The sequence below is a fragment of the Chiloscyllium plagiosum genome, unplaced genomic scaffold, assembly GCF_037043375.1.
Source record: "Chiloscyllium plagiosum isolate Xiang-an unplaced genomic scaffold, Cpla_swu_hap1 HiC_scaffold_1, whole genome shotgun sequence".
NCBI lineage: Eukaryota > Metazoa > Chordata > Chondrichthyes > Orectolobiformes > Hemiscylliidae > Chiloscyllium > Chiloscyllium plagiosum.
Genome location: NW_028270139.1, coordinates 19218517 through 19245430, shown reverse-complemented (window position 1 = coordinate 19245430; position 26914 = coordinate 19218517). Strand labels below are relative to the sequence as shown.

The 26914-nt window shown below is 40.0% G+C and overlaps 1 protein-coding gene across 2 annotated transcripts in view; it reads left to right on the top strand.

Moving 5' to 3' along the window:
- klhl2 (kelch-like family member 2) overlaps positions 1 to 26914 on the top strand; it is a 148149-nt gene that overhangs the window by 16309 nt on the left and 104926 nt on the right. For both annotated transcript variants that reach the window (XM_043698470.2, XM_043698465.2), the window contains exons 2-3: positions 15841 to 15966; positions 20084 to 20190. In XM_043698470.2, the coding sequence (XP_043554405.1) occupies positions 15841 to 15966; positions 20084 to 20190 (233 nt within the window). The remainder of the gene's footprint in view (positions 1 to 15840; positions 15967 to 20083; positions 20191 to 26914) is intronic.

The following is a 26914-nucleotide window of genomic DNA, read 5'->3' as shown; positions in this document are numbered from 1 at the left end:
ATCCTTGTGGCACTCCAGTGGTCACAGGCCTCCAGTCTGAAAAACAACCCTCTACCACCACCCTTTGTCTTCTTCTTTTGAGCCAGTTCTGTATCCAAATGGCTAGTTCTTCCTGTATTCCATGAGATCTAACCTTGCTAATCAGTCTCCCATGGGGAACCTTGTCGAACACCTTACTGAAGTCCATATAGATCACGTCAACTGCTCTGCCCTCATCAATCTTCTTTGTTACTTCAAAAAACTCAATCAAGTTTGTGAGACATGATTTCCCACTCACAAAGCCATGTTGACTATCCGAATCAGTCCTTGCCTTTCCAAATACATGTATATCCTGGCCCTCGGGATTCTCTCCAACACCTTGCCCACACCTGAGGTCAGGCTCACTGGTCTATAGTTCCCTGGCTTGTCTTTACCGCGTTTGCCAACCTCCAGTCTTCCAGTATCTCACGTGATTACCGATGATACAAATATCTCAGTAAGAGGCCCAGCAATCACTTCTCTAGCTTCCCACAGAGTTCTCAGGTACAACCGATCAGGTCCTGGGGATTTATCCACTTTTTAACCTTTTCAAGGCATCCAGCACTACCTCTTCCGTAATCTGGACATTTTGCAAGATGTTACCATCTATCTCCCTACAGTTTATATCTTCCATATCATTTTCCATAGTAAATACTGATGCAAAATATTCATTTAGTATTTCCCCATTTTCTGTGGCTATGGGGTCATGCTACTGGGGCTGGAAATTAAAGTGACAGGTGACTCAGGATCCCTCTTGTGTACTGCACTCCTTCTCAAAATCACAATAAAAGGTTCCTTGGATGATGTTCCACCCAACCTCCACACTCATCTTGTCTTTCCCATGTTATTCTATCAAACACATGTCCCCTATTCCATAATCTGCACAATGGCCAATCTAATCTGGGTTTGTCTCCCCAGTGTAGAGACCTGCATTGTGAGTAGGGAGTACAGTATGCTGAATTAAAGGAAGAATAAGTATATTACAGTTTCATCTGGAAGGGTTGTTTGGGGCCTTTGAAGGTGGAGACCGAGGATGTAAAAGAGGCAACTTTGTATTTCCCGCACTTGTGTGGAAATGTACTCTGAGTAGGAAAAGAAGGCGTTTGAACCAGGGCATAACAAGCAGAACCGTTTCTTCGTAATGGTGAAATGGAATAGGGGACATGTGTTTGATAGAATAACATGGGAAAGACAAGATGAGTGTGGAGGTTGGGTGGAACATCATCCAAGGAACCTTTTATTGTGATTTTGAGAAGGAGTGTAAGTAGTGAAAGCAAAACTACAGACCTGAAGTGAGAGAATTGGGATGATTAAGGTTGAAAGCTATGCCAGCAATGGTGGCGGAGAATCCTGAGTGGGAGGAAGAGAATCATTGGAAACGTGGGTAAAACAGGTGGCATTGTCATTGCATGACATTACAGAAAAGAAAGTGGGAGAACGGAGTGGGTTCCTTCCGAGATGTGTGGTATAAGGAAGTTTAGTCAAGGCATTGATAGGAGTCAGTGGGCTTACAGCACTAACTTCAGTAGTGGTGATGGAGAAGTTGAGGAAGGGAAGAAAGTTTTCTTTTTTTAAAAAAAAGGAATGGCGTAGAACAGAATGAGGGGTGGAAATTGGATGCCAAGTTGATGACATTTTTCCATTTTGGGTGGAGTGTAGGAAACTGCATCGTATGTTTTGAAGAAAACGGTAGATCAAGAGGCCGGAATTGGGCTTGAATTAATAATTTTTCCATACATGATCAAAAGATCCATGTGGGTTCACATAACAATATTTTTCTCGAATATTATAAAATTACAAACAATTTTCTTTATGGCTGTACAAAGGTAAACTATCATCTCTGACTTTGTCAGTGATTGACCACATTATCCTCCTCTTACCCTTCTATGCTGTACTTGTCTGGCTTCATTTTGTGTATGCATAAATAGAGAATGATCAATGGATGCTGCTCTCTCTGCTCTTGCACTCGCCAGTGATTTCCACCCCCTGTCCCCCCAAGATCTGTCCTTGGCTGCCTCCTGTCTCACTTACACCCTTGTTGAGAGCCTCCAAATACTGTGTCCTTTTCCATATATACTGATTGCATCCTGCTCTATCTCACCACCATCTCACTTCTCTTTCAACTCTTTGCATGTCAGTTTGACAATCGAGACAGCAATACGAGATGAGCAGAAATCTCTTTGAACTAAATATTGAGAATATTGAAGGTGATTATCTGTCTCCCTGGCAACCAACTAAGAAGAAACTAGAATGGTTGCAGCCTTCGTGGTTTTTGTTTTCCATTTATGTGAGCATTGCTGGAAAAGACATCATTTATTTCCCAAAGTTAATTGTCCTTTAGGTGATGGTGAGCATCCTTTCTTAACTGACTGCAGTCAGTCTTTTGGCATGTACCCCCATTGTGCTTTTAGGAAAGGAATTGCAAGACCATATGTTTCTACCTTGGTGATGTCGCCTGATTCTGCCTGTCTAGCTGATCTGTTGCTGAACCCCTCATGCCTGTGTTTGTCGCCTGCCATCTTGACTGATTCAATATGCTCCTGATTGACCTCTACCATGTGGCAAGTTGAAGTCATCCAAACCTATGTTGCTAATTTTCAAACTTACACCAAGTGACATTCACCCATTGCCACTGTACTCACTGACCGATATTAAAGTCTGAGTTGAGTGCCTTAAAGTTAAAAATCTTATCTCTTTATGGCTTTGCGCCCCCCGCCCCCCCGTTCCCTTTTCTGCCATAATCTCCTTCAGTCAAACTTTTGAAGTATTCTAGTCTTGAACTTTGATTTCAATTGCTGCACCACTTTGGGCTGCATTTTAAGCAACCAAGACTTCGCTTCCTTCCCAAATCTTGTGTTACTCTGTCTCTTTCTTTGGAAGTCCCTTAAAACTGGTTACTTTGTTCAAAGTTTTGGCGACTGACCTCAATTTCCTTGTATCTCATTATCCGATTTTTATTTTATAATGCTCCTCTGAACTGCTTTGGCATTTTCATTTCATTAGAGGTGCAATATAGTGACAAAATTGTTGTTCATATTTGAAAGAAGTAAATGGAATCAAATAAGCAATTGCTTATGTAAGAGCAGTTTCAACCAGGTAGAGGAGGGCGTTGCTGGATTATAAATTAGCTTTTAAATATGCTCTTCTCCAACTACTATTTCATCATTTCAAAGGAACAAAAAAAATGGACGAGGACTGTAAGTAGTGTTTTTCTTTGAGGAATAAGCTAAGCAATTGGGGCATATTCAAGGGAAAGAAATTCAGTAATTGAAAGCAAAGAAGGTATACAATTCACATATGGTCATGTATTAGACCTGATCAGTAGTGTTTTACCATTTTTATTCTGATTTCTTTTCATCTTCTCTTTTTCTTTGTTATCATGATCAATTATTGAATTAATCTTCATAATGAGAGATTTTGATATTTCCATTGGCGATCTACAAGTGAAGATTTTAAGAATATTGGGGATAAATTTGGGAAAAGATTAATATTTAAGCTGCTTTATGACTAAGGATTTACAACTGTGACGTGCCATTTGCCCCTTTTTAATCTTTGTGAATTTGCACTTATTATGTAAAACATTGAACTAAATTACAGATCCACAATTCAGCGACCTGCCAGGTTGGTTGGATGTGACAGTCTAGGGTTGCTAGGAAATTGGTACAGCTTAAGAATGAATGCATGAAAATTTGTAACATATTCACTTGTATTGTGGAAATCAGATCGTAGCACAGTTTTAGATTTTGTTTTTTGACACTTGAATTGTTTGGAGGGAGTGTTTCTAACTGTAGCATTGAAGTGAATTAGTGGGCATAGCCAAAGATAAAATAAGTGTTTGTTTGTCCAAGAAGTATATTATACCAAAATGATTTTTGTGTTGTAAAAAACGTACATAGCATGCAGCACATACCTTGTGACAACACTTCAATGTTGGACTGAATAGCAAAAAAAATAAAATTTGCCTTCATTGTTAATCGTTTTGTTGAATGCACAATCTAGGTTGAGACTTCAGTACAGTTGCTAGAGTATTGCACAGGAAGAAATGTCATCTTTTGAAGCAGTGTCTGTCCACTGGTGATGTAAAGGAACAACAGCAGAATTGGGCCAGACATCCTGTCCAACATTTATTCCGTAACCAACATCAATAAGGCTGAATACCACATTACATGTTTGCTGTGCAGGGTTGGTTGCTGTGGTTCCTATATTGCAACAGAGACTGCATGGTGGTCATGAAAGTTGCGATGCTACCACAAGTCTTTGGGCTGACTGTAGAATTTTTCAGTAATCATCAGCATGTTGTATCTTAAAATTAAACATATCGCAATGACTGATCAGTAAAGATCATGTAGCCCACCTTCACAATGTGATGGGTTGGGTATCTGGTGAAATTTTAATGAATCAAACTCTGATGACACACGGTTTTGTTAGTGTCAAACCATACCCACCAACAAGTTAACAACACTATCAAGCAATGTCCATAATTACTCAGTTCTGAAAGGTTGATTCTGGCTAACCAAACCTTTTTTGGTTGAGCGCTGGCAAGTGAAATAATTTCAAAATTATGTGACTGTGCCGACCACTGAGCTGAATGGGTGGATCGAAGTGCGCTGACAGTTCTTTGAGAGTATGGTTCAACCAGTAAGAGTAATGAAGATGCTTTGTTTTTAGTTTTTGTGAACTTGAAGTTGGAGGATTTTGGAGCTGCATGGAATGTTTTCTTTTTGGTTAAAAGTTCAAGTTCCTGAAAATCTCATGGTTCCAGATATTTGCTAGTGTTGGTTGCTTGAACACTATTATGTTTCATTGCTAAAATAAAGCAAAGAGCTGCAGATGCTGGGGAAATCTGAAACACAAAATAAATTGCTGGAGAAAGTCAGCTGGTGTGGCAGCATGTGTACCGGGAAAACAGAATTAATATTTTGGGTCTGGTGACCCTTCTTTAAAACTGCTGATAGCTAGGAAAAACTGGTATAAATGCTGAAGACTTGGGTGGGGTTTGGGGTGTGGATAAGGGGAAAGCGATAGGTGGAAATGGAGCACAGAGGAAAGAAAGGCAGGTGGCAGGCAATGGGATTGATATGGTAAACCAGGCAGAAAGAAGAACTGCTAATGGGGATGATAAGTGAAAATGGGTCAGCTGTGTTGAAGGCAGCCCATGTGACGACAGGGTCTGGGGAGTGAGTAAAGGACATTGAAGGTGGTGTTCAGATCCTAAAATCGTTCAACTCTCTATCAAATTCTGAAGCCTTCTGGGTCCCCAAGCATAAAATGAGATGCTCTTCTTCCAGTTAGTGCTGAGACTTCCTGGTGCCCTGCAGCAGTCCTGAGACAGATGTTGGCCAGAGAAAATGGGTGTATTGAAGTGGCTGGTAACTGGAAATTCAGGGTCATTTTTAGGGACAGAACATAAGTGTGCTACAAAGTGGTTGGTCAGTCTGTGTTTTGTCTCGCCAGTTTAGAGGAGGCCACATTGTGAGTAGTGAATACAGTAGACTAGATTGAGTGAAGTACAGGTAAATCACTGCTCTACCTGGAGAGGTGTCTGTGGTCTTAGTGAGGAGGGAGGAGTTAACCAACTAGGTGTTCTACCTTCTGCTCTTGCACTAGAAAATGCCCTGGTGGTGTGGAGAGCTGGATGGTGGATGGGGCTGGTTCAGTCCCTTTATTTTTCCCCACTCTCACACCTCTCTATAGTGTATGGCAATCCTGTGTAATAGCTTGCTCTCCCCCTCACACTCCTTCTGTCTTAAAGAAAGCATGCTCCAGAATAAGCTGCACTGCTCATGTCTCCTGGGTCAGTATCTCATTTGTGCTGAGTTCAATGTGAAACCTGATTGATGCTCTTCTTGAATGGTGACTGAAGGAACTTCTCAATACTGTAACTCTTGAGCAAGCTATGTCTGTTTAGACAGCAGTGCATGATTGTACAAATTGACCAGATGCACATGAGCCCCAGATTGGTAGACTACAGAAAACTCTATGCTTTAATCATCTTTGTCTTCAAGAATAAGCACCACTGGCTTGAAATTGTCTTTTGTTTTGTAGTGAATCTATGCAGAGAAACATCTGTGTTGCTTTCACCTTGAAGTAAACATCTGTCTTTTGGGTTATTTACATTCTCTCACATACAGACACCAGACATCTTAATCAAAGTCTAATATAGAGAGAGCACATGATTGACCACATCAGGACTTGAATATAATATTTTTGTTTTACATTGTGACCTCTGGAAGAGGGGGACTAGAGCAATGTGCCCTTCTGCCACCTTGGTTGAAACAAGAGAGGGTGAAATTGATATGCTACAATTTTCCATTCGCTCTGAAGGGAAAAGCAGACATTACGAATAAGTGGGGAATTCCACTATCAAGCTTGTCCATCATTACATAACAGAAGGCAAACAACTCAGAACAGTTTTGAGCAGACATTCTCTCCAGTAGGTGGGTCAATGAGTATGGCTGATCATCCCAAGTTTTGTTGGAGGAAGCTCTGACAATGTGGTTCAAGGCAGCCCAAGCAGAGAGTTTGCCTATCTCCAGCTCAATTCTCCGGAAAAAGAGAAGTTGCCATGGCAAAGAAGCTAGGATATACTGAGTTCACCCGCTGTAGTGGATTGCTGGACTGATTCAAGACCATGCATGAAAGTGAAACGGGAGTTAATGATGGGAGTCCAGTATCAATCATCTCTCAACTTCTCTTTTGCTACCAGAGTTTCTCCAGCACTTTTGTTCCCCAGATTTCTGGAACCTGCAGAATTAGCTTTGTCTAGTATATCTCTAAGTCATGTAATAGTTCTTTAAAGACTGTCCATTGTCTGTGGACAGTCATGCCTTTTAATCTAATTCCCAATCCAACTTGGCCAATTTGTGCCTCATTCCTTCATCATTTCCCTTATTAAAATTTAAAACCCTTGCTTCAGAGTGAACTACAGATTCTATTATATTGTGTCACATGTACCTCGATGTTATTGATCCCATTCAAAACCATGTGACTCCTGCGAAAAATTTAAAGAAAAAACCCAGGCCACTGTGGAGTAAAAAATCTAGAAAGCTCCTGGTCTGCCCCAGTTAGGTGTTTGGAAGTTTTTGATGAATTTATTCCCTTTTTGTAAGCGGGGAAGTCCACCACAACTAGAAATAGGTCTCGCTGCTGCTTGAAACAATTCACTGAATTGGTGCCCACCTCACTAGGTGGCAGCCTGTTCCAAAGAATCATTGTACTTTGGGAAAAGAACCACCTCCTGACATCCATCTTGGATATAGCTTTATACAACTTTCAGAGTTGTGACACTTAATGTTTTTTGTCCATTTCATTGGAACTAACTGTCAAAATATTCTAATAAAAGCAAAATACTACGGATGTTGGAAGTCTGAAATAAAAACAGTGTTAGGTGCAAGAAAGCAAAACAGACTGGATCTGTTTTGAAACATTCTGAATCCAGTATGATTCTCCTCTGGAACTAAAAGATCTATACAATAGCTTTCTTTGGTGCTATTGAACAAGTAGAGGAGGAGCAAGAGGAACATAGCGTGAAGGTGCCTACGAGGAAAAACAAGGCAGTGTTAATGCTAATAAAAGTAATAGAGGGGTGTAAATAATGGCTATGAAAAGAGAAAATGAGTCAGCTCTGCTAAGAGCAAAGCCAATAAGACACGTTTCAGGGGAGGGTGGGCAATGGAAGTAAGTAAAGGTGAGAGGTCATACTCTTAACTTGTGAAATTCTGCATTGAGTCCTTGAGGTTGTAGAGCGCCTCAGTGGAAAATGAGGTGCTGTTCCTTCAGCTTACGTTGAGCTTCATTGGATCACTGAAGCAGGTCAAGGACAGAAATATTAGTAAGCTGCGTTATTGAAATGGTAAGCAATGGGAAGATCAGGGTCACTCCTACGAGCAGAGCAGAGGCATTCCACAAAGCAATCATGTGGTCTGGCTGATCTCGCTAGTTTTATAAACTAGCATTATAAACCGGGAATACAGGTTCTGGTGAGCTAGGTTCGAATCCTGTCATGGCAGTTCGTGGAATTTGAATTCAGTAAAAATCGGGAATTTAAGATTCTAATACCATAAAACCATTGTCAATTGTCAGAAAAACTCATCTGGTTCACTCATGTCATTTTTAGGGAAGGTAACTGCTGTCCTTACCTGGTTTAATCTAGAAATCCACTACAATGTGGTTGACTCTTAACTGGGTATTTAGGGATGGGCAATAAATTCTGGCCAAGCCAGTGACACCCTCATCCCATGTATGAATTAAAAAATGTGCAAGATAAAAGCTACAAATGGCTTTATATGCTATGTTCAAATATGCAGTCCAGATGCTGTTTGATATTGTGTGTAAATGTCTCTGACCGTGTAATAGCTTGGTAATTCCCTCCAGTGATTGCTATTCTATAACTATCACCTGACTGGTGATGAGAAGTGTCAACTGCAAGCATCATGAGATAATCTTTTGTGGTTTTCTCTTTCCTCCTCTCTTTTCCCCCCCCCCCCCCCCCAAGTTCAGCTTTACTTTTTGTTAAAGATGAGAAGAGCTGTTTCTTATTCCTTATTAAATGAAAACAACTATCTACGTTATGCTGTGGTTTGAAGACACCAGACTCTGAAAAGCAAGTGAGAGACAGTGACAGAACTAAAAGACAAATTATTTCTCAGCTAATCATGTGACAAGTTTGGCTGCAACCGCTGTACAATTTCAGTTTAACAAGTGTTCCTATTCTGCCAGCTGGGAAGTTGTATCACTTTGATATAACTGGAATTTCATGTCATCTGATTTTGACAGATAGTGACTTCACTCTCATTTTTAAAAAATACTCTTGAAATGACTCCAAGCTGTAACTTTGAGATTCTGAATGTAGCTATTAAATTATTTGAATTTTGCTTGTGTGATGCTGTTGTTATTGTTGAAAAATAGGGTGCCTTCTAAGTTTTGTAACAAGCTGCACATCCAATGTTCTCTTCAACAATTGTGCAAATGTTGCTGTACAGTTATCTTAAAGGGACTGTTAAATCGACCAGAGAACTGTGATGTAAGTAGTGCTGTTACTCCCAGAGTATTGCCAAACGTTAACTATTTTTACAAGTGTTCACAGTACCCCCAATTTACCTGACTTTCAGACCAAGGTTGATAGAAAATACAGATCAGATTTCTGTATTAAACAAGAGTTATTACTTGTTTATTACAAGTAATTAGACTATAGCCACGGTTAAGTAGATATAAACCATTAACGTGTAACATTACAATTTAAAACCTTAATCCCTTTACATTCTGCACCCTTGTGTATATTCTGGGGAAAGTACATTTTGGCGGAGGTAGAAAAACTGAAAAGTCAGTTCAGTGGTCTTTGCTTCCTGGTTCTGATGTCGGAATGATGATCCTTCAGCTGGCCAGACCTCGTGTTGCCCAGATGTTTTTCTCTGGGTGCTTCCCCTGAGTCATAGACTCATTCAGCATGGAAACAGACCCTTCTGTCCAAGTCATCCATACTGACCAAGTTTCCCAAACTGAACTAGTCCCATTTGTCTGTGTGTGGCCAATATCTCTCTCAACCTTTCCTTTTCCCATACTTGTCCAAATGAGTTCTAAATGTTGTAACTGTACCTGCAGCTACCATTTCCTCTGGCAGTTCATTCCACATATGAATCATCTTGTGTGTGAAAAAGTTACCCCTCAGGTCCCTCTTAAATGTTTTTCCTCTCACATTAAAATTAATGCTGGGAGAAAGTGAGGACTGGAGATCAGAGTCAGAGTGTGGTGCTGGAAAAGCACAGCTGGTCAGGCAGCAACCGAGGAGCAGGAGAATCGACATTAAAATTAATGCGCTTTCGTTTTGAACCCTAACACCCTACGGAAAAGACCTTTGCTATTCACCTGATCTATGCAGCTCATGATTTTAGAAACCTTTATAAGATCTCCCCTCAACCTCCTATGTTCCAGGGAATAAAGTCCCAGTTTATTCAGCCTCTCCTTATAATTCAAACTCTCTGTCCTGGTAACTTGTTAGTAAATCATTTCTGCACCCTTTCCAAATTAATGAGATCCTTCCTATAACAGCACAAACAGAACTACCACACAATACTCCAAAAGTGGCCTCACCAACATCTTGTACAACTGCAACGTGATGTCTCAACTCTTATACTCAGTGGTCTGAGTAATGAAGGCAAGTATGCCAAATGCTTTCTTTACCACTTTGTCGACCTGAGATGCAACTTTTAATGAACTTTGTTCCTGAATCCCTAATCTAGCTCCTCAGGGCCCTGCCATTAACTGTTAAGTTCTGCCCTTCTCTTTTACCAAAATGGAACACCATGTATTTATCGAAATGGAGCTCCATTTGCCACTCCTTGGCCCGTTGGCCCAATTGATCATGATCCCTTTGTAATCTTAGGTAACCCTCTTCACTGTCCACTATACCACCAATTTTGGTGTCATCTGCAAACTTGCTAACCATGCTTCCTATATTCTCATAAAAATATATAATGACAAATAACAGTGGACCCAGCACCAATCCCTGTAGAATACTGCTGGTCACAGACCTCCTCCAGTCTGAAAACAACCCTCCACCACCACCCTCTGTCTCCTACCGTCAAACTGATTTTGTATCCAATTGGCAAGCTCTCCAGAATCTCAAGTAATTGATCTTTACTAATCAGTCTACCTTTTATAGAACCTTGTCAAAGGCCTTAAAATCCATGTAAACAACACCTAACGCTCAGCCCTCACTTACCTTCTTGGTCACATCCTGAAAATAAAACTGAATCGTGTTAGTGAGACACTATTCCCCATGCACAAAGCCGTGCTGAATTATCCCTAATCAGGCCATGCTGCCTATCCCCTAATCAGACCTTGTCTCTCCAAATGCATGTAGATCCTATCTCGAAGTCCCCTCCAACAACTTGCCCACCACAGACGTCCGACACACTGGTCTATAGTTCCCAGGCTTCTCTTTGCAGTCTTTCTTAAAGGCACAACATTAGCCACTCTCCAATCTTCTGGCACCTGATTCAGGATGGTGTGTTGCCTCCCTAGTGCCAAAGTCAAGGATGCTGCAGATCAGTTGCTGCAAATTGCCCAAAGGGAGAGTGAGCAGCTGGAAGTCATTATACACATTGATACAAATGACATAGGGAAAGGGATGAGGTTTTGGAGAGCATATAGGAAGTTAGGTAGGTGGTTTAAAAGCAGGACCTCAAGTGTAGTAATCTCTGGATTACTTTCAGTGTCATCTGTTAGTCAAGGTAGAAACAGGAAATTAGGACAGATAAATGAGTGGCTGAGGAGATGTTGCAGGAGGCAAAGATTTAGATTTTTGGATCATTGGGGTCTCTTCTAAGCAGAAGAGAGCTGTTCAAAAGTGATGGGTTTACTGGTTTCTAAGAAGTGAGGAGTGGCTGATTCACTTGAAACATATCTCTGATTTATCAATTCAAAAGTCCTATCTTAGTGACTGCAGTTCCTAGTGGATTAGTTCACTTCAAGTTTAAACTGCGTTTTGACTGGGAGAACAGGTAGTTTCTGGGGTGGGAGAAAATTGTGTGTCTGTCCCTCTCCCTCATTCCCCTGGCCCTGCCCCACAGCTTGCTTCTACTTATTTCTGAAAATCCACAAATGAGAGTGGTGGTAGAGGGTTGTGTTTGGACTGGAAGCCTATGACCAGTGGTGTTCCACAGGGATTGGTGCTGGTTCCACTGTTGCTTGTTGTTGTATATTTTTGAGAATATCAAAAGCATGGTTAGCAAGTTTGCATTCTTTAAGCCTGCTCCTGCCCTACAAAACTCATCTCTTCCTACCTTGACTATTCTTTTCTCCTCTGGTCCGGTCCCTGCCCATGTACATCCACGATTGTCCTGACACTTCATGCCAGTTTTGGAATTTCAGTTTGCGGGCTGCGGCCGCATCTTTTACCACAGATATGCAAATCTTTTTGCACGTCCATTTCCCCCACCAGGATGGTCTCGGGGATTTCCGTGTCTTCCTGAAACAGGCCTGAACCGTCCCCATCCACCACCACTCCTCTCCGCTTGGCTAAGCTTGTCCTTGCCCTCAACAACTTCTCTTTTAACTCTACTCATTTTCTTCAGAGCAGTGGGGTGGCCATGGGAACTTGCTGGGGCCCCAGTTATGCAAATCTCTTTGTGGGGTATGTGGAATTTGCCTTGTTCTGGTCATATTCTGGCCCCTACCCACAACTTTCTCCAATATAATAATGATATCATTGGTGTACTACCTTCATGTCTGGAATTGGAAATGTTCATTGATTTCGCTTCCAGTTTCCACCCCCCCCCTCTCCTTTTCCCCCCTCCCCCCTTACTTTCACCTGGTCTAATCTACTGCATTTGCTGCTCAGTGTAGTCACTGCGACATTGGGGAAACAAAACATAGACTGGGTGACCACTTCACAGAACATCTACATTCTGCCTGTTTTAAAAAAAAAAAGACCTTGAGCTTCCAGTTGCCTGCACTTTAACACATCACCCTGTTCCCTGGCCAACATTTCTGTCTCCAGCTTCTTGCAGTGTTCTATCGAAGCTCAGCGCTAGCTGGAAGAACAACACCTCATTTTCTGGTTGGGGACACTGCAGCCCTCCAGACTCAATATTGACTTCAATAATTTTAGAGCCCATGTCCTAGTTCCCTACCCCACACAACAGGCCTTGTTATCACATTGTCTGCCATTACACACTACCTATTATTAGTCACTAACCGTCTCCACTAACAGCTATTCACCCTCCTAGCCAGATCATTATTCACTCCTTTATCTGTCCAACTGTTCTTCTCTCTCTCTGGGCTCTAAGCCCACCTATTGTTTACTCCTTACTCCTTCCTCCAACTCTGTCTTTGCGCACAAACCAACATTTTCCTAGCTACCATCAGTTCTGAGGAAGGGTCACTGGACTTAAACGTTAACTCTGATTGCTTTTCACAGATGCTGCCAGATCTGTTGAGCTTTTCTAGCAACTTCTGTTTTTGTTTCTGATTTACAGCATCTGCAGTTCTTTAGGTTTTTATTGAGTTCCTTCACTGAGGTTTGATAGGGATAAGATGCTTGAATATCTATTTCTGTTGTTTGTAATAAGACCATTTCAACTAGTTCTTGTGAGGTACAATGCATAATTATACAGCACAGAAACAGACACTTTGCCCAATATGTCTATGCTGACCAACAAACTCCAAATCTCACTAATGTCATTTATCTGCACTTGGTACATAGCCTACTACGCCTGGCATTTTAAGTGTACCTTCTAGATGCTACTTAGTGTTTAGTGGTTTTTCCTTTTGTTTTTGCATGTGATAAACTTTTATGTTACTTTATTAAAAGCACATTAGCAGACTTTTATGAATATTTTCATTGACCTTAAATACATTGCAAAAGTAAACTTAAGTTTGTTAAACCAGGTTGCGCTGTCTGATCTGACTTGTATTGTCGTCAGATGGGATTATAATAATCCTCAACATCTTTAAAATGTGAAATCTTGTGCTGGGTTTCTTATCAGTTTCTGGGAAATTTATCTCTCATTTTCCAAACTATTAGTCTCCACAAGAATTGTACCAAATGTAAGCTAGAAATTTGTAGTGTCACTGGTCCTATATTTGAGGGTTTGCTGACTCAGCTACTGCTGCAGTACAAACTTTTCATTGTAACATTTGCACTTCCTCCTTTCACATGTAAGTATATTATAGTGACCGACCATAGAATCATGGAGATGTACAGCATGGAAACAGACCTGTCGGTCCAACTTGTACATGCTGACCAGATATCCCAACCCAATCTAGTCATTCAATCTAATTCATTCTTGAATGCAATGTCCTGTTTAAATCACTATCAGTAACTTCATAATATCTTTAATTCGGTATATGTCAGGTACTAAGAATGTTAAAGCCTTAAATTAAATTATTGAAAGTCGGTCCTTGGGTGAAGTTGCCCGATTTGTTTCCATTCCCGGTAGGGTAATCCAAACTGTTAAGTTTCTGGATGAGGAGGGATGAACTGGTTTCCTTCATTATTACTTCTCCTTACTTTATTACTACCATCACCTTTGGTTGGTAGTATGGCCAATTTAAAAAGGATCCCTTCCATTGTGGATACCCTTCTCCCATACCCAAAATAACTTGTGTTTTCAAAGGAGGCAATTTGACTAGGCTTTCTTGAGTTAATGAACAATGAGCTTTGACTAATTACTTAACACTAAATAAGAATTGGTAATGCAGTACACACACTTGAAGTTTAGGAATAAAAGTTGAACCCAAAATGATAAAATGTTCTCTTTAAAAAAACATGTGGAGTCATTGAATCATACAGCACGGAAACAAACCCTGTGGTCCAAACAGTCCATGTCAAACATGATCCCAAACTAATTTAGTCCCACCTGCCTGCTCCTGGCCTATATCCTTCCAAACATTTTCTATTCATTAGATTAGATTTCCTTACAGTGTGGAAACAGGCCCTTCAGCCCAACAAGTCCATACTGACCGTCTGAAGAGTAACCTGCCCAGTCCCATTTCCCTCTGACTAATGCATCTATCACTATGGGCAATTTAGCATGACCAATTCACCTGCACATCTTTGTGACTGTGTGAGGAAACCGGAGCACCCGGAGGAAACCCACGCAGACACGGGGAGAATGTGCAAACTCCACACAGGCAGTCGCCTGAGGCCAGAATTGAACCTGGGACCCTGGTGCTGTGATGCAGCAGTGCTAACCACTGAGTCATCGTGCCCGCCCCATGTGTTCCTCCAAATGTCTTTTAAACCTTTTGCAATTGTACCGTGGATAAGTTCTAAATTATTTGTGAATCATTGTAGGTAGTTGAACGTTGTGGCCGTTGCAGTACAGTTTACCCTGTACCATCAACACTGAACATTTGACATTTGAGATTCTTTGTTTTGTAGGTTGATTGAAGTTTCTTTATCCTAATTTTTTTTTTTAAAAGATGACTTGTAGAACTCTGTGAAGGACAGTCTCCCTTTTGTTGTCCTGTGAGCTAGCTGACTTTTACGCTCAGTGAGCGATGCTCTTTAATTGCCGTACAGGGGTGACAAGGTAATATTCTTTAACTGTGATCTTCACAGTCTGCTACACAGGGTATTCAGTCCCACAAATCCACTCCTGTAAAATTGCAACTGGCTTTTTAACCCCTCTCTTTTTGTGTATTCTTTAAAATGGACAAATGAAAGAAATGTGTCTGCGGTTTCTGTTGTAATCTGCAGAGGGTGGCTTGCTATTGAGCAGTGGTTTGTTAGCTCCTAATTATGTTTTTGAGTTTGCGATCACAGTCCAGCCTGTTTGAAGTTTTGTTGACACCTTTTATGTCTTGCATCCCCATTAGTCCCATAAAGAATTTTTAATAGCTAGCCTCTGAATTTATACTTGTCACTCTATCTCTGTAGCTGTCCTCCTCTTTAAAAAGAAACACTTTTTGGAATTGTGGGCTAAAAGTGTCAACAGTTCTTTAGGGTTCTGACTGTTTATCATGATACAAACGATTTCTAGTGACATTGGATAATGTTAACTTGGTCAGACTGTGGCTGTAATTTTGGTGAAATTATATTTTTAGTGGCCTTTTGTAAAGTTAATGCCAGACATTTGGTTATGCTGGTTTACTTTGGTATAATAATTTCTTAGACTTTTTAAAAATATATTTTAAATAATTTTTCATTACAAATTAAACTAAGCTGGACCACAGTTGCCTGATATAAATGCATATGATTCCAATTTAATTGCTTGACCACCAATTGTTGGCTGATTTAATGGGATTAAGGCTAATTGAAATAACTTTATCTGTTACAACCTCTCCTGATCGATATTTAATTCTAATCTTTGTTTACAGGTGCACAAAATTATGCCAACATAAACACCATGATCTAAAGGATGATGTTTCTGAGAAACAATGTCCAGTGACTGTGAATCCTCGCCACATGAAAAATGCTTTTAAAGTTATGAATGAACTGAGAAGGTAGGTCTCTGTATGTCCATTTTAGCATCACTGGGTTTGCAGCAAATGTTTTAATGACTAACAAAGTCCAAATCACCTCTACCTGTGGACCAGAACCTCTAGGGTTCAAGTCTACTTTCACGTAACCATGAAGGTTGTGTTAGTAACAAGGCCAAATAGGCTGATTATCTGCCTGTAAATCATTCCATTATGTGTATTAGCATGCAATAAGAATAGATTAGTTTTCTGGTCAAACTGATAGCAGAAGAGCATGCCAACCATAGTAAGGACTAATCCAGTAAAGGCCCATGGTTGCCAGTGTCCTCTTGGGGCATACTACCCGAAGAGAGTGAGAGAGAGAGAACAGGAAAGTCATTGCAGTTTTTTGAAAAAATCTTTCTCACTAAAGATCACCTGCCACTATTTTAACAACCCATTGCTAGGTGCACAATAGCAGACCCAGACATGTCTGTTTTCAGTTGCCTGTTCTCTTGTTGCTGCCTTGCAGCTCCACCATGACAAATCAGTGATGGTTAGGAACTGACCTAGGGAATTGAGGGACTTTATCTGCCATTTTGTGGTGATATTTGGCATCCTAGCAGTGGCCAAGTAAATAATATTGCTCAGTAATATGATTTACCTTTTTTTTTCGTTTGCTACAGATTAGGAATTGGGTTTCAATTTATTTTTAATTTGTACTGGTTTGCAGAACTTGGATTCACCTTCCTACTGGCCTATTAATAATAATTGTCATAACTTTTAAAGCACAGAACAAGCTATTCAGCCCCCAAAAAGTCTAAGCAGTATTTATACTGCACGTAAGCCTTCTTTTGCCCTTTTTCATCTATCACCATCAACATCATCTCTTTTCTTACATATTTAACAAGCTTTACTTTCAAACTCTATGCTGTTTGGTTATTGCATGATGTAATGTGGATCTTGAGTTCTGTGTTCCTGCTATTCTGGTAGAATCTTTAAATTTTGATAGCACAGAAGGAACAAAAACAGCAAAAAAATGCTGGAAAAACTCAGCAGCTCCTGCAACATTTGTGGAGAGAAAGCAGAGTTAAATGTTTTGGGCCAGTATTCTGAAAAAGGGACATTGGACCTGCAATGTTAGCTCTGCTTTCTTGACATAAATGTTGCCAGACCTGCTAAGGTTTTTTTTCTGTTCTTGCTTCTGATTTCCAGCTTCCATTGTTCTTTGGCTTTTTGCATAGCACAGAAGGTCATTCATCTCATTGCGTCTGTGCTAGCTCTCTGCAAAAACAACTAAGTAAGTCCTACTTCCCAGTAGCTCTGCAATTTTTTCTTTGTCTCCAAGTGTTTATCTGAAAAAGAACATTTTCCTGAATTTTCTATTGGTGATAGTAATCAACAGTTTTATTAGTTCTGGCCTTATCCATAGGAGAAAACACCTGTCTAGTCTATCAAGCCCCGTTGTAATACAGTATAGGTTTTTTTTTATAGACACCCTACAGTTTGGAAACAGGTCCACGCTGACCCTCCAAAGCGTATCCCACCCAAACTTTTACTCTACATTTACCCCTGACTAATGCACCTAACCTATACACCCCTGAACACTATTTAGCATGGCCAGTTCACCTAATTTGCCCAATTTTGGATTGTGGGAGGAAACAGGAGCACCCGGAGGAAACCCATGCAGACAAAGGGAGTATGTGCAAACTCCACACAGACCGTTGTCTGAGGTGGGTATCGAACCCTGGCGTTGTGAGGCAGCAGTGCTAACCACTGCGCCTCTGTGCCAGCCCCATTCCTTTTTCTTGTGTTGCTTTTGCTGCTTTTTAAAATTACTTTACATTTGGGCCCTCTTATTCTTGATCCTTTCCTTTCATATGTGGGAAGAGTTTCTTCCTATTAACTCTGTTCAGACCCCCCTCCTGATTTTGGATACCATTATCAAATCATTGCTCAGCTTTCCCTTTAGGGAAACTATCTCGATATCTCCAATCTAACCTCCTAACTGAAGCCCCTTAGGCCTGGAATTAACCTTGTGAATTTTTGATGCAATCTCTCTGATGCCTTCACACTTTTCATAACTTGCATCTGGAACTGCACAATATTGCAAACCATTTTATCAATTGCAGGCCTGTTTTGGAAATGCATGAATCCTCTTCCTGTATTTTGTTGTGGTCCTACTCTGCATTAATTATAAGCCACGACCTGTGTCATTTGAAAGTCTTGAATCTTTTATATTCATTCATGGAACAAGGATGTTGCTGCCAAAACGAACATATGTTGCCCTTCAGGAGGATGTGGTGAGCCAGCTTATTGAACTGTTTAATGGAGGTATTCCTAGGTGGTGTTGAGTTCTGTGAGTATTATTGCAATTACACTTATCCAGGCAGATGGAGAGTATTCCATCATAGTTCCTTTTAGATCATGAACAAACTGTAGGAAGTCAGGAGTGACTCGCAGAAGTTGGTCTCTCATCTGCTCTCAAAAGCCCCAGTATTTATACGGCTGGTTGCTCGCGATAGACACAACACAGGCTCTGTTTCACAATGTTGATGATGGGGAGTTAATTTATGATGCTTTTGAATGTCAAGGTGGAGGTGGTTAATCATTCTTCTTTATTAGGTGATCTTTACCTCACACTAATGTTGCGTGAATGTCACTTGCCACTTAACAGCCCAAGTGTGAATATTGTCCAGGTCTAGCTGTTTGTGGGTTTGGACTGATTATTTGCTAATCATACTGAAGACTGCAATTGTCAATGAATATCACATTCCTTCCTTTAATATGAAGAGAAAGTCATTGATGAAATAGCCAAAGATGATTGGAACTAGGACTGTTAGTGATTTTCCAGAGCAGAGAATATTGACCTTTCACTACATAGCCATTTTCCTTTGTACTGAGCATATCTGCAGTCAGTGGAAAGTTTTCTCCCTCCTCCTTTGATTTCATTTTTTCTAGGGTACCTTGATGCCACACTTTGTCACTTTTACCTCCGTTTCAATTCTTTATTGATATAAGTAAGGTCAAAATATATCTCCAGAACAGTATATCACTGACAATACTTATGTGGCTTTTTGTTTTACTGAAACTTTTCAGGCAAATAAAAGCCTGCAATATTTTTAAACCACTAGCATTGGTACCAATTTGCAACGTTTTATTATCTTTTTATTTTGTGGGATTGGAAATTTTATATTGATCAATGTCAGTTACTAGAACAGATAACACCTCTATCTCTTTCAGCATTTTATAATCTTGGGGCCTTCCTTATATATTCTATATAATTTTACTGGTCATTCGTATAAACTGTTTACTGTTGCTACCACTAGTGAAATGCTCAATGAAGGCTACAATTATTTATAGATTAACATGTACTCGATAGGTTCCTTTTCATGGATGCTGGACATAGTCTCAGGATAGAATTGATGTAGTCTTGGGCAAGGTTGGCTGAAATTTATTTGGTTCTGAGCAAATGAAAATAGAAATAGAGATCTCGTTATTGGGGAAAACATGTCTTTGTAATGTTTTAATTCCTTTCTTTTTTTTTCTCACCCATGAAAACAAGAATTCTTAAAAGTGCATGGTATAGACAATACTGCTTTCCTTGTTATTTTATTGGACATTCAATAAGATTTGAAAATTGTGTAGTAGAGTGTGCTCCACATTGAATTATGTAATGTTATCATTTTGGGTTGTAACAGCAAGATTCCTTTGTGATTTGGAACTTCCCTTTTTTGAGATTATGAAGTGGACCTCTCTAATCTGTGTGATGACTGACTGACTGACCGACCAATTCACTCACTCCAACCATCAATTATTGACACATTTCACAGGGAAGGAAGTGGACAGAGAGAGCAAATTAACTTGCGCTCAATATTGAGTCTTCCCTTCAAGAGTGGGAAGAATATGTTATAGTGCACGGTCTGTCACTTTTACAAGTTGACTTAGTAAAACTTTCTCCAGCATGATTGCAATCCGAGGTTATCATAACAGCATTTCTAGAAAACTCTGACAGTTCCCAGCCTCAAATTTCCCTTACTCTCTGTTAACGTTTTGAATTTTAGGAAGCAGAACGGTGATGTTAGTGGTTAGTAAAAGGATATTGTGTTAGATTTGGTACTGAATATTTTCTTCAATTAAACGTGTCTCTGTTCTCTTACAGTCAGAACCTTTTATGTGATGTGACACTTGTAGCTGACGATACTGAAATTTCAGCACACAGAGTTGTTTTGGCAGCTTGCAGTCCATACTTCCATGCAATGTTTACAGGTATTGTATAACCAGTAGTTACGTATATCTGTAGTTAGTAAAATGATTGGTCAGAAGTGTGGTGCTGCGGATTGGAAATTTTGGCCTCTGCCACGCATGGCTACCAGAGTGTACCCAAGATATCCTGTCTTGGTAAACTTTCAACTTCATTGTTGGGAAAATTCTGGGATGGGATTTAAAGCAATCTCAAAAAGGGAGGCAAAATTGGAAGATGATTCGGTATAACAGCTGTGTTGCATCGTCTTGGTAGCAGCAAATATGGCTGTTTGAACTTGTCCATAATGCCCTTGGAAATCCGTTCTTATTGAATGTGCTTTGCAATGTGAGCAATTCCTAAAAGGAACTCTTAGTGTTTTGATTACCTTCACCCATTCCAGAAGTAAACACTGCTAAGGTGAATGATACACGACACACATCCAACACAATTCTGTTACACAATACGTAACAGAATATAGAAAGCCAACACAAGCAAATGATGAGACTGTTAAATTGGTTATTATTGCTGGCTTCTATGTTTGCCAGTTGAAAGATTGGGTCCTGAATTGAAGTTTTAAATTGTTTTACTTTTTAATATTGCTCCTGTTTTTAGGTGTCCTGTGAGTTGCGATCTTCTGTTTACTCAACTTTTAACAAGGAATGGCCTGTACCCCAAAAAAGTCACCTGCTGTTTGTTTGTAGTACTGCAACTGAAGAATTATTGAATACTCCTCTGCGGGAAAGTTGTTTTGTTTTCAAGGATATATTTTGGTGCTAGTTACAGAAAGCATTGCTGCCTGTATGCGGTGTTTGCTGACTTGTACTCTTGGGCTATATTCCATCTAAGAAGTTGGAAAAATTGTGCTCCTGGTTAGTGTATTTAGGAAGTTTTCATTGGCGTACTGCTACATTTCATTGTAGATCTCAAGAACCTAAACTGGCCACAGAATTGTCCCTAAGAGTTCATTTCACGACACATTTCCAGCCTTTTTGCTGGGGAGATCTCAAAATGGAATTTAAGGCTCCCTCAAAGGGAGGAAAAAGTAGAAGACCGGTTAGTGAAGTGGCTATGTTGTTGCATGTTTGACAGCTGGCTCTGAAGCAACAAGAGTCACCATTTGATCTTGCTTCAGATGTCCTTCAGAATCAATTCTGTTATGTGCTTCAGCACATGAATATTTGAGAGTGGGAGCCCTCAATGGTTTGACTTCCTTCCCCATTCTGGGGGTGCCAACTGCTGGTAAGGTGAAGCTGGACACAGCATGCTTGCAGTTGCACATATACACCAAAATGAATATGTTATCACCTGAAGCTACACTATGTTTGAAATACAACACTGAGCTATTATTTATTGCATGCAGAGTATTTGATCTCAGTGCTCTTGCAGGAGGAAATGCAGAGTGAGGAAATGCAGAGTAAGGAATGAATGTTTGTTCACAACGGACAAAGAAAAGTTGAAAAGAGAGTTGCCTTCAGTGACTCTGGCATGTGGTCACTTTCCACAGTTGATTTATGAGAAGATCTGCAGTAAGGGAAAGGGAGAAAATAAAACTAAATCAATTTCCACTGAGATTTAATTTAATATTTGTAACACCAATTTGTTACTGGTTGTTGGGACTCTGTGTACCTCTGCACAAAATAAATGTATTGAATATATGTAATTTAGTTTATAAATTTAGCTTTGTTAATAAAATCCATATTACTGTTGTAGTAGTATAATGTAACAATATATGGGCAATATATTAATTACTTCCTAGTGTGGCTGAATCATTTGAAATTTTATTCTGTGCTCACTTAATTCATTTTGTCAATGATTATTGTAAAGTTGATTGAAGTCTATTCGATACCATTTATTATTATGAATACTTATCAGGTTAAATCAGTCTGTCATTTAACTTTTTTTTGACACACAGGATTTGGTTTATGCAATACTAGTGTTTGAAATTGTGTTTATCTTTAAACAATCAATTGTTTTTGCATGTCTCTTTTAGAAGATAAGTCATGTTGGCAGGTATTCTTAATTAGGCACAGAATTCAGTAATGGTGATGATAACACCAAGCAGTCACTTCAGTGTGAAAACATGACTGTTTAGCTATATCAGCATTATCTGGTATTTTGTGCTATTTTAAAGCTATTCTGGTGCTGTTTTGTCATTAGATGTACAAACAAAACAGATGTTTCAGATTGTTTGTTTAGGTTACAAGAGGGAAGGTAAACCAGGTGGTGTCCAATATTAGATGATGCTCCTGTAAAGACGGGAATTTGAGGTTGATCCAGCAACAAGAACAGTTTATGTATTTTTACAGTATTATTAGCATAATAAAACATCCAAGACACTTTACAGGAACATCGCCAAACACATTGTGAGACCAAGAGTTGAAAAGGGTGGAGCAGGAAAGTTGATGTTTCAGGCATTAGCCCTTCGTCACCCTGAGACCAAGCCACATGAGGAAATACATTAGGATAGATGATCGAGGTCGGTCTTAAGGAATCTTTTAAAGGAGGAAGCTAAAGTAGAGAGGCAAATAGATGTAGGGAGGATATTCAAAGCTTAGGGCTATAATGACTGAAAGAATGCTCTTTCGTTGTTAGTCGATGAATATCAGGGGTTCACGAGGTATGAATTAGTTGTGCCCTGGTACTTTGGGCTCTGAGTCTTTAGGAGACCCTTTGGTACAACTTGTTTGCTCCGACCAGACATCCCAATCTGACCTAGTCCCATTTGCCAACGTTTGGCCCTTATCCCTCTGAACCCTTCCTATTCCTATACCCATCCAGATACCCTTTAAATGTTATAATTGAACCAGGCTCCTCCACCTCTTGCAGCTCATTCCATACATCTCTGCTTGAAAATGTTGTCCCTCAAGTCCATCTTGAATCTTTTCCCTCTCACCTTAAAACTATGCCCTCTAGTTTTGGACTCTCCCATCTTGAGAAAAAGACCTTGACCTTCTCCATGTCTCTAATGATTTTATAAACCTCTGTAAGGGATAACCTCAGCCTCCAAAGCCCCAGCCTATTCATGAATTGTGTTTTTACAGCACGTGAGTTGGGACAGGTGGTCAGACAGTGTTACAGTGGTGGAAATAGGCAGACTGAGCGATGCATGAGTATTAGGCCAGAAGATTACCTTAGGATTAAATATGACACCAAGGTGAAAGATGAATTGAAATAATCTTAGTTGTCAGGGATTGAATCGGTAGTTAGGAAACAAAGTTAGAAGCAGCTTAAAACACTTGACTTCGTAATATTTAATTGATGGAAATTTCTGCATCTAAAAGACTAGCTATTAGACAGTTTGATAAGGCCACAGACCAACCTTCCCTCTAAGTTGCTGCTCTAGATGATTGACTTGCCTTTGGGGATCGCAGCATTGACTTCTGTTTCCAGAAGGTACTGCCATATATGGATCTTTGAGGTCTGCACAGAAAGAATAAAATGTGAGGGAACGCTGCTACTGATGTGTCAAGAAAGACAAGGAGGGATAGTTTTAACCTTCCTCCAGATCAAACAGCATGTTGTTTATGGCTACTGCAAACCTAGTTAAATGGATTCAAGCATGGAATTCTGGGAAAGTAGCGCGTAGATTTGGGTGGTGACAACATTTTGAAGGACACTAGATGAAATGGGAGTGTAGTTTGCAGGTATGATATTTATTTTGGAGCTGCTGATGACAGCAAGTATAAAAGAGAAGGAGGAGCATCTGAAGGCAGAGAACCAACTAGTTATAGTACTCAAACATGGGGATTAGGAGAGGATGTTGGGTGATGAGTAGTTGAGGGGGAATAGGATTGAAGGAACTGGAGGTAGGTCTTGTGATAATGAGTTCAGACAGAGAGGGCAAAAGAGGAGATAGAGAAACTAGAGCAAGTTGACAATGGGAGTATTAGAGTATTTTGATTGTGGGTTAGTGGAACATGATTGGTCTCTACCTCAATGACAAATAGATCCATGAATTCCTTGCAGTTTGTTGGGCGGAGACCGAGAAGTATATTGAGAAGAGTCAAGTTTATTTTTTAACCTCCAGGTGAGGATAAGCATAATTTCAAAACTTATTTTAATTCGAACTGTTTTCTGGAAGTTAAACAGGTCTGTTTTGCAATTTTGATTTGAGATTCAGTTGCAGCTCTGGATGTTGAGTGTGTAGAAAGGTGCTAATAGTTATCTATAATTTGATTGATGTTATGTGTGGGAGGTCGTGAAATGTGTGCTTTCAAAATGCTGTTACCGTTTCTGCACAATGAAAATTTGAAAAGGGAAAAGCAATTCTGCTGTATTGCAGTGGTTAGCCCAGAATGTTAGAGCTTTATCCCATTTGAGCTGGGAAAAACAGAGAGAGACCAACTAGTTTGTGTGGTTTTAGACAGGACGTGGCTGTGAAAGCTGGTGGAAAGATTCCAGGATGCTCTCTAACTATCCTCCCATTATCAACTTATTGGAAATTAGAAGAGTAGAATCCCAGTTATAAGAACTCCATGAATATATCTGAGCCTGTTTAGATCGTGTTTGCACTGATCAGTCTCTTCAGAAATCAACCAAGATCAATCAACCATGTGCCTGTGATGCTTTGCATCATTGAAACTGCTTTAATGAATTGGTCAGTTATATTTCTTATTTTTCTTGGAATTTATCCTGTAATTGTCTCTGTTTGAGATTGTGTGACAGCTGTATTCAAAAAAGAATTAAATCATAGACATTTACTAAACTGCCTTGTTGAGTTTTCCTCTGCTAAAGTTAGAGTATTAGTACATTGTTCTTTTTTAAAATTTCCTGTGTTGCAAATACAGGGACAGGGAGGCTGATTTGATCTGGCTTGGGCTTATCAACATGCTGTATTGTTGCCATCTTGTAATCAGTGTGTTTTCATTCCCACCCAGAGTTGCTATATAGTAATCAGAATGGACAAACCTAACTGATTTCTCAGTTTTCTAATCCAGGATTGTGAAACTGAATTGCAGATCCCTACTATTCACTCATCTGAAATGAATAAACTCCCAACAAATTGATGTTAAACTAAGGATTCTCTGTTTGAGTGTCTCAACTCTTCACTGCATAAAAATTGAAATGTCACCAGATCATTTTCTGATAGACCAGGAATCAAGCTGTTTTGAATCTGGTGATATGTAATAAAGCAGGTTTAACAAATGATCCTGACTAAAGGATCCCTGAGAAGATAGTGACCATAATATGTTAGAATTTTGGCATTCATTTTGAGAGGGAGTAGCTTGGGTCAGAAACAACTACATTTCAGTAAAACAGATTGCTGCAGCTGCTGCTGCTGCTAGAACTGCATGTGAGACAGAGAACTCTAGCTTTTAGCTGTAACAGAGAGAGAGGAATAAGAGCTTTTGCATCAAGACACCAACTGTAGGAAGCCAAAGCTAAAGAATCTTGGTTCTGTGGGAGCTTGACCCCACCCATTCATGCTGCTTCTATTTTTCAACATTTAAATCTTTTTTTTTTATTGGCTTTGATCACACTGCTCATTTATCTTTACCTCAACCTTCCTTCATCGAAAAGAAAACTAGGACAAAATATATCTCTTAAAGTCAATTCAAAGTCACAACTTGCAGCATCAGCTGAAGGATAAATAAGCTGCTTCTCTTCAGGTGAATAGTCTCCTATGACAGGGAACTGTGAAAAGAGCTTTTCTGGCTTCTGCAGACTTGCTGGTTTCTGTTCTGCCCTGACTAGCTTCTCTCTCTTATTCACAGCTCAAGCTGCTCAGTTACCTGATAACCACACACCTTGTTTTTGGCAGGTGGAGGACCTTTATTAGGGGCTTTTGTTGAAACAACCAATTATCAATCCGCTTCAGTTGTAAACAACCCCTTGGTTCCAGCTCTTTTGCACATTGCTGGAACCCATAACTCTGCAAACAAGATTTTAAAAATAGGTATCAAATTCATTGCTTTCAAAACATGCTGCCATCCTTGTAAATCCCTGGTTTTAAAAGTTCCTTTTCATTTCACTCCACCCTTATTAAGATAACACAAATAAATAAGCAAAGAATGTGAATAAATGAGTGATTGCCAACCACAATAGCCAGTGACTAGTGTGTTGCTGGAAAAGCACAGCAGCATCTGAGCAGCAGGAGAATCGATGTTACGGGCAAAAGCCCCTTTATCAGGAATTATTCCTGAATGAGGATTTTTGCCCGAAACGTCGATTCTCCTGCTCCTTGGATGCTGCCTGACCTGTGCTTTTCCAGCACCACTATATTGACTCTAATCTCCAGCATCTGCAGTCCTCACTTTTGCCTAATTAGTGGCTAGTGGCTGTGCCTCCGGGATCAGTGTTGGGACTGCAGTTAATCACAATTTACACAGATGATTGGGTTGGGGGCCACATGTAGTGCCAAAGTTTGTGAATGACACTAAGATGAGGGATAGGGTAAAGTTGCAGAGGAACATAAATACTTTGAGTGGGCAAAGGTCTGACAGCTGGAGTACAATATTAATACATGTGAAGTCATTCATTTTGGTAGGAATAACAGTAAAAAGGACTATTGGTTGATTGGTTAAAAAAAAATTACAGCATGCTGCTGAGCAGAGGGATTTGGATGTCCATGTGCATGAATTACAGCAGTTTGGTCTGCAGATGCAACAGGTAATTAAAAAAAGCAAAATGAGTTTAAAAGCAGGGAGGGTATGTTGCAGCTGTATAGCGTACTGGTGAGGCCACACCTGGAGTACTGCATGCAGATTTTGTCTCCATATTTGAGAAAGGATGTTCTGGCACTGGGAG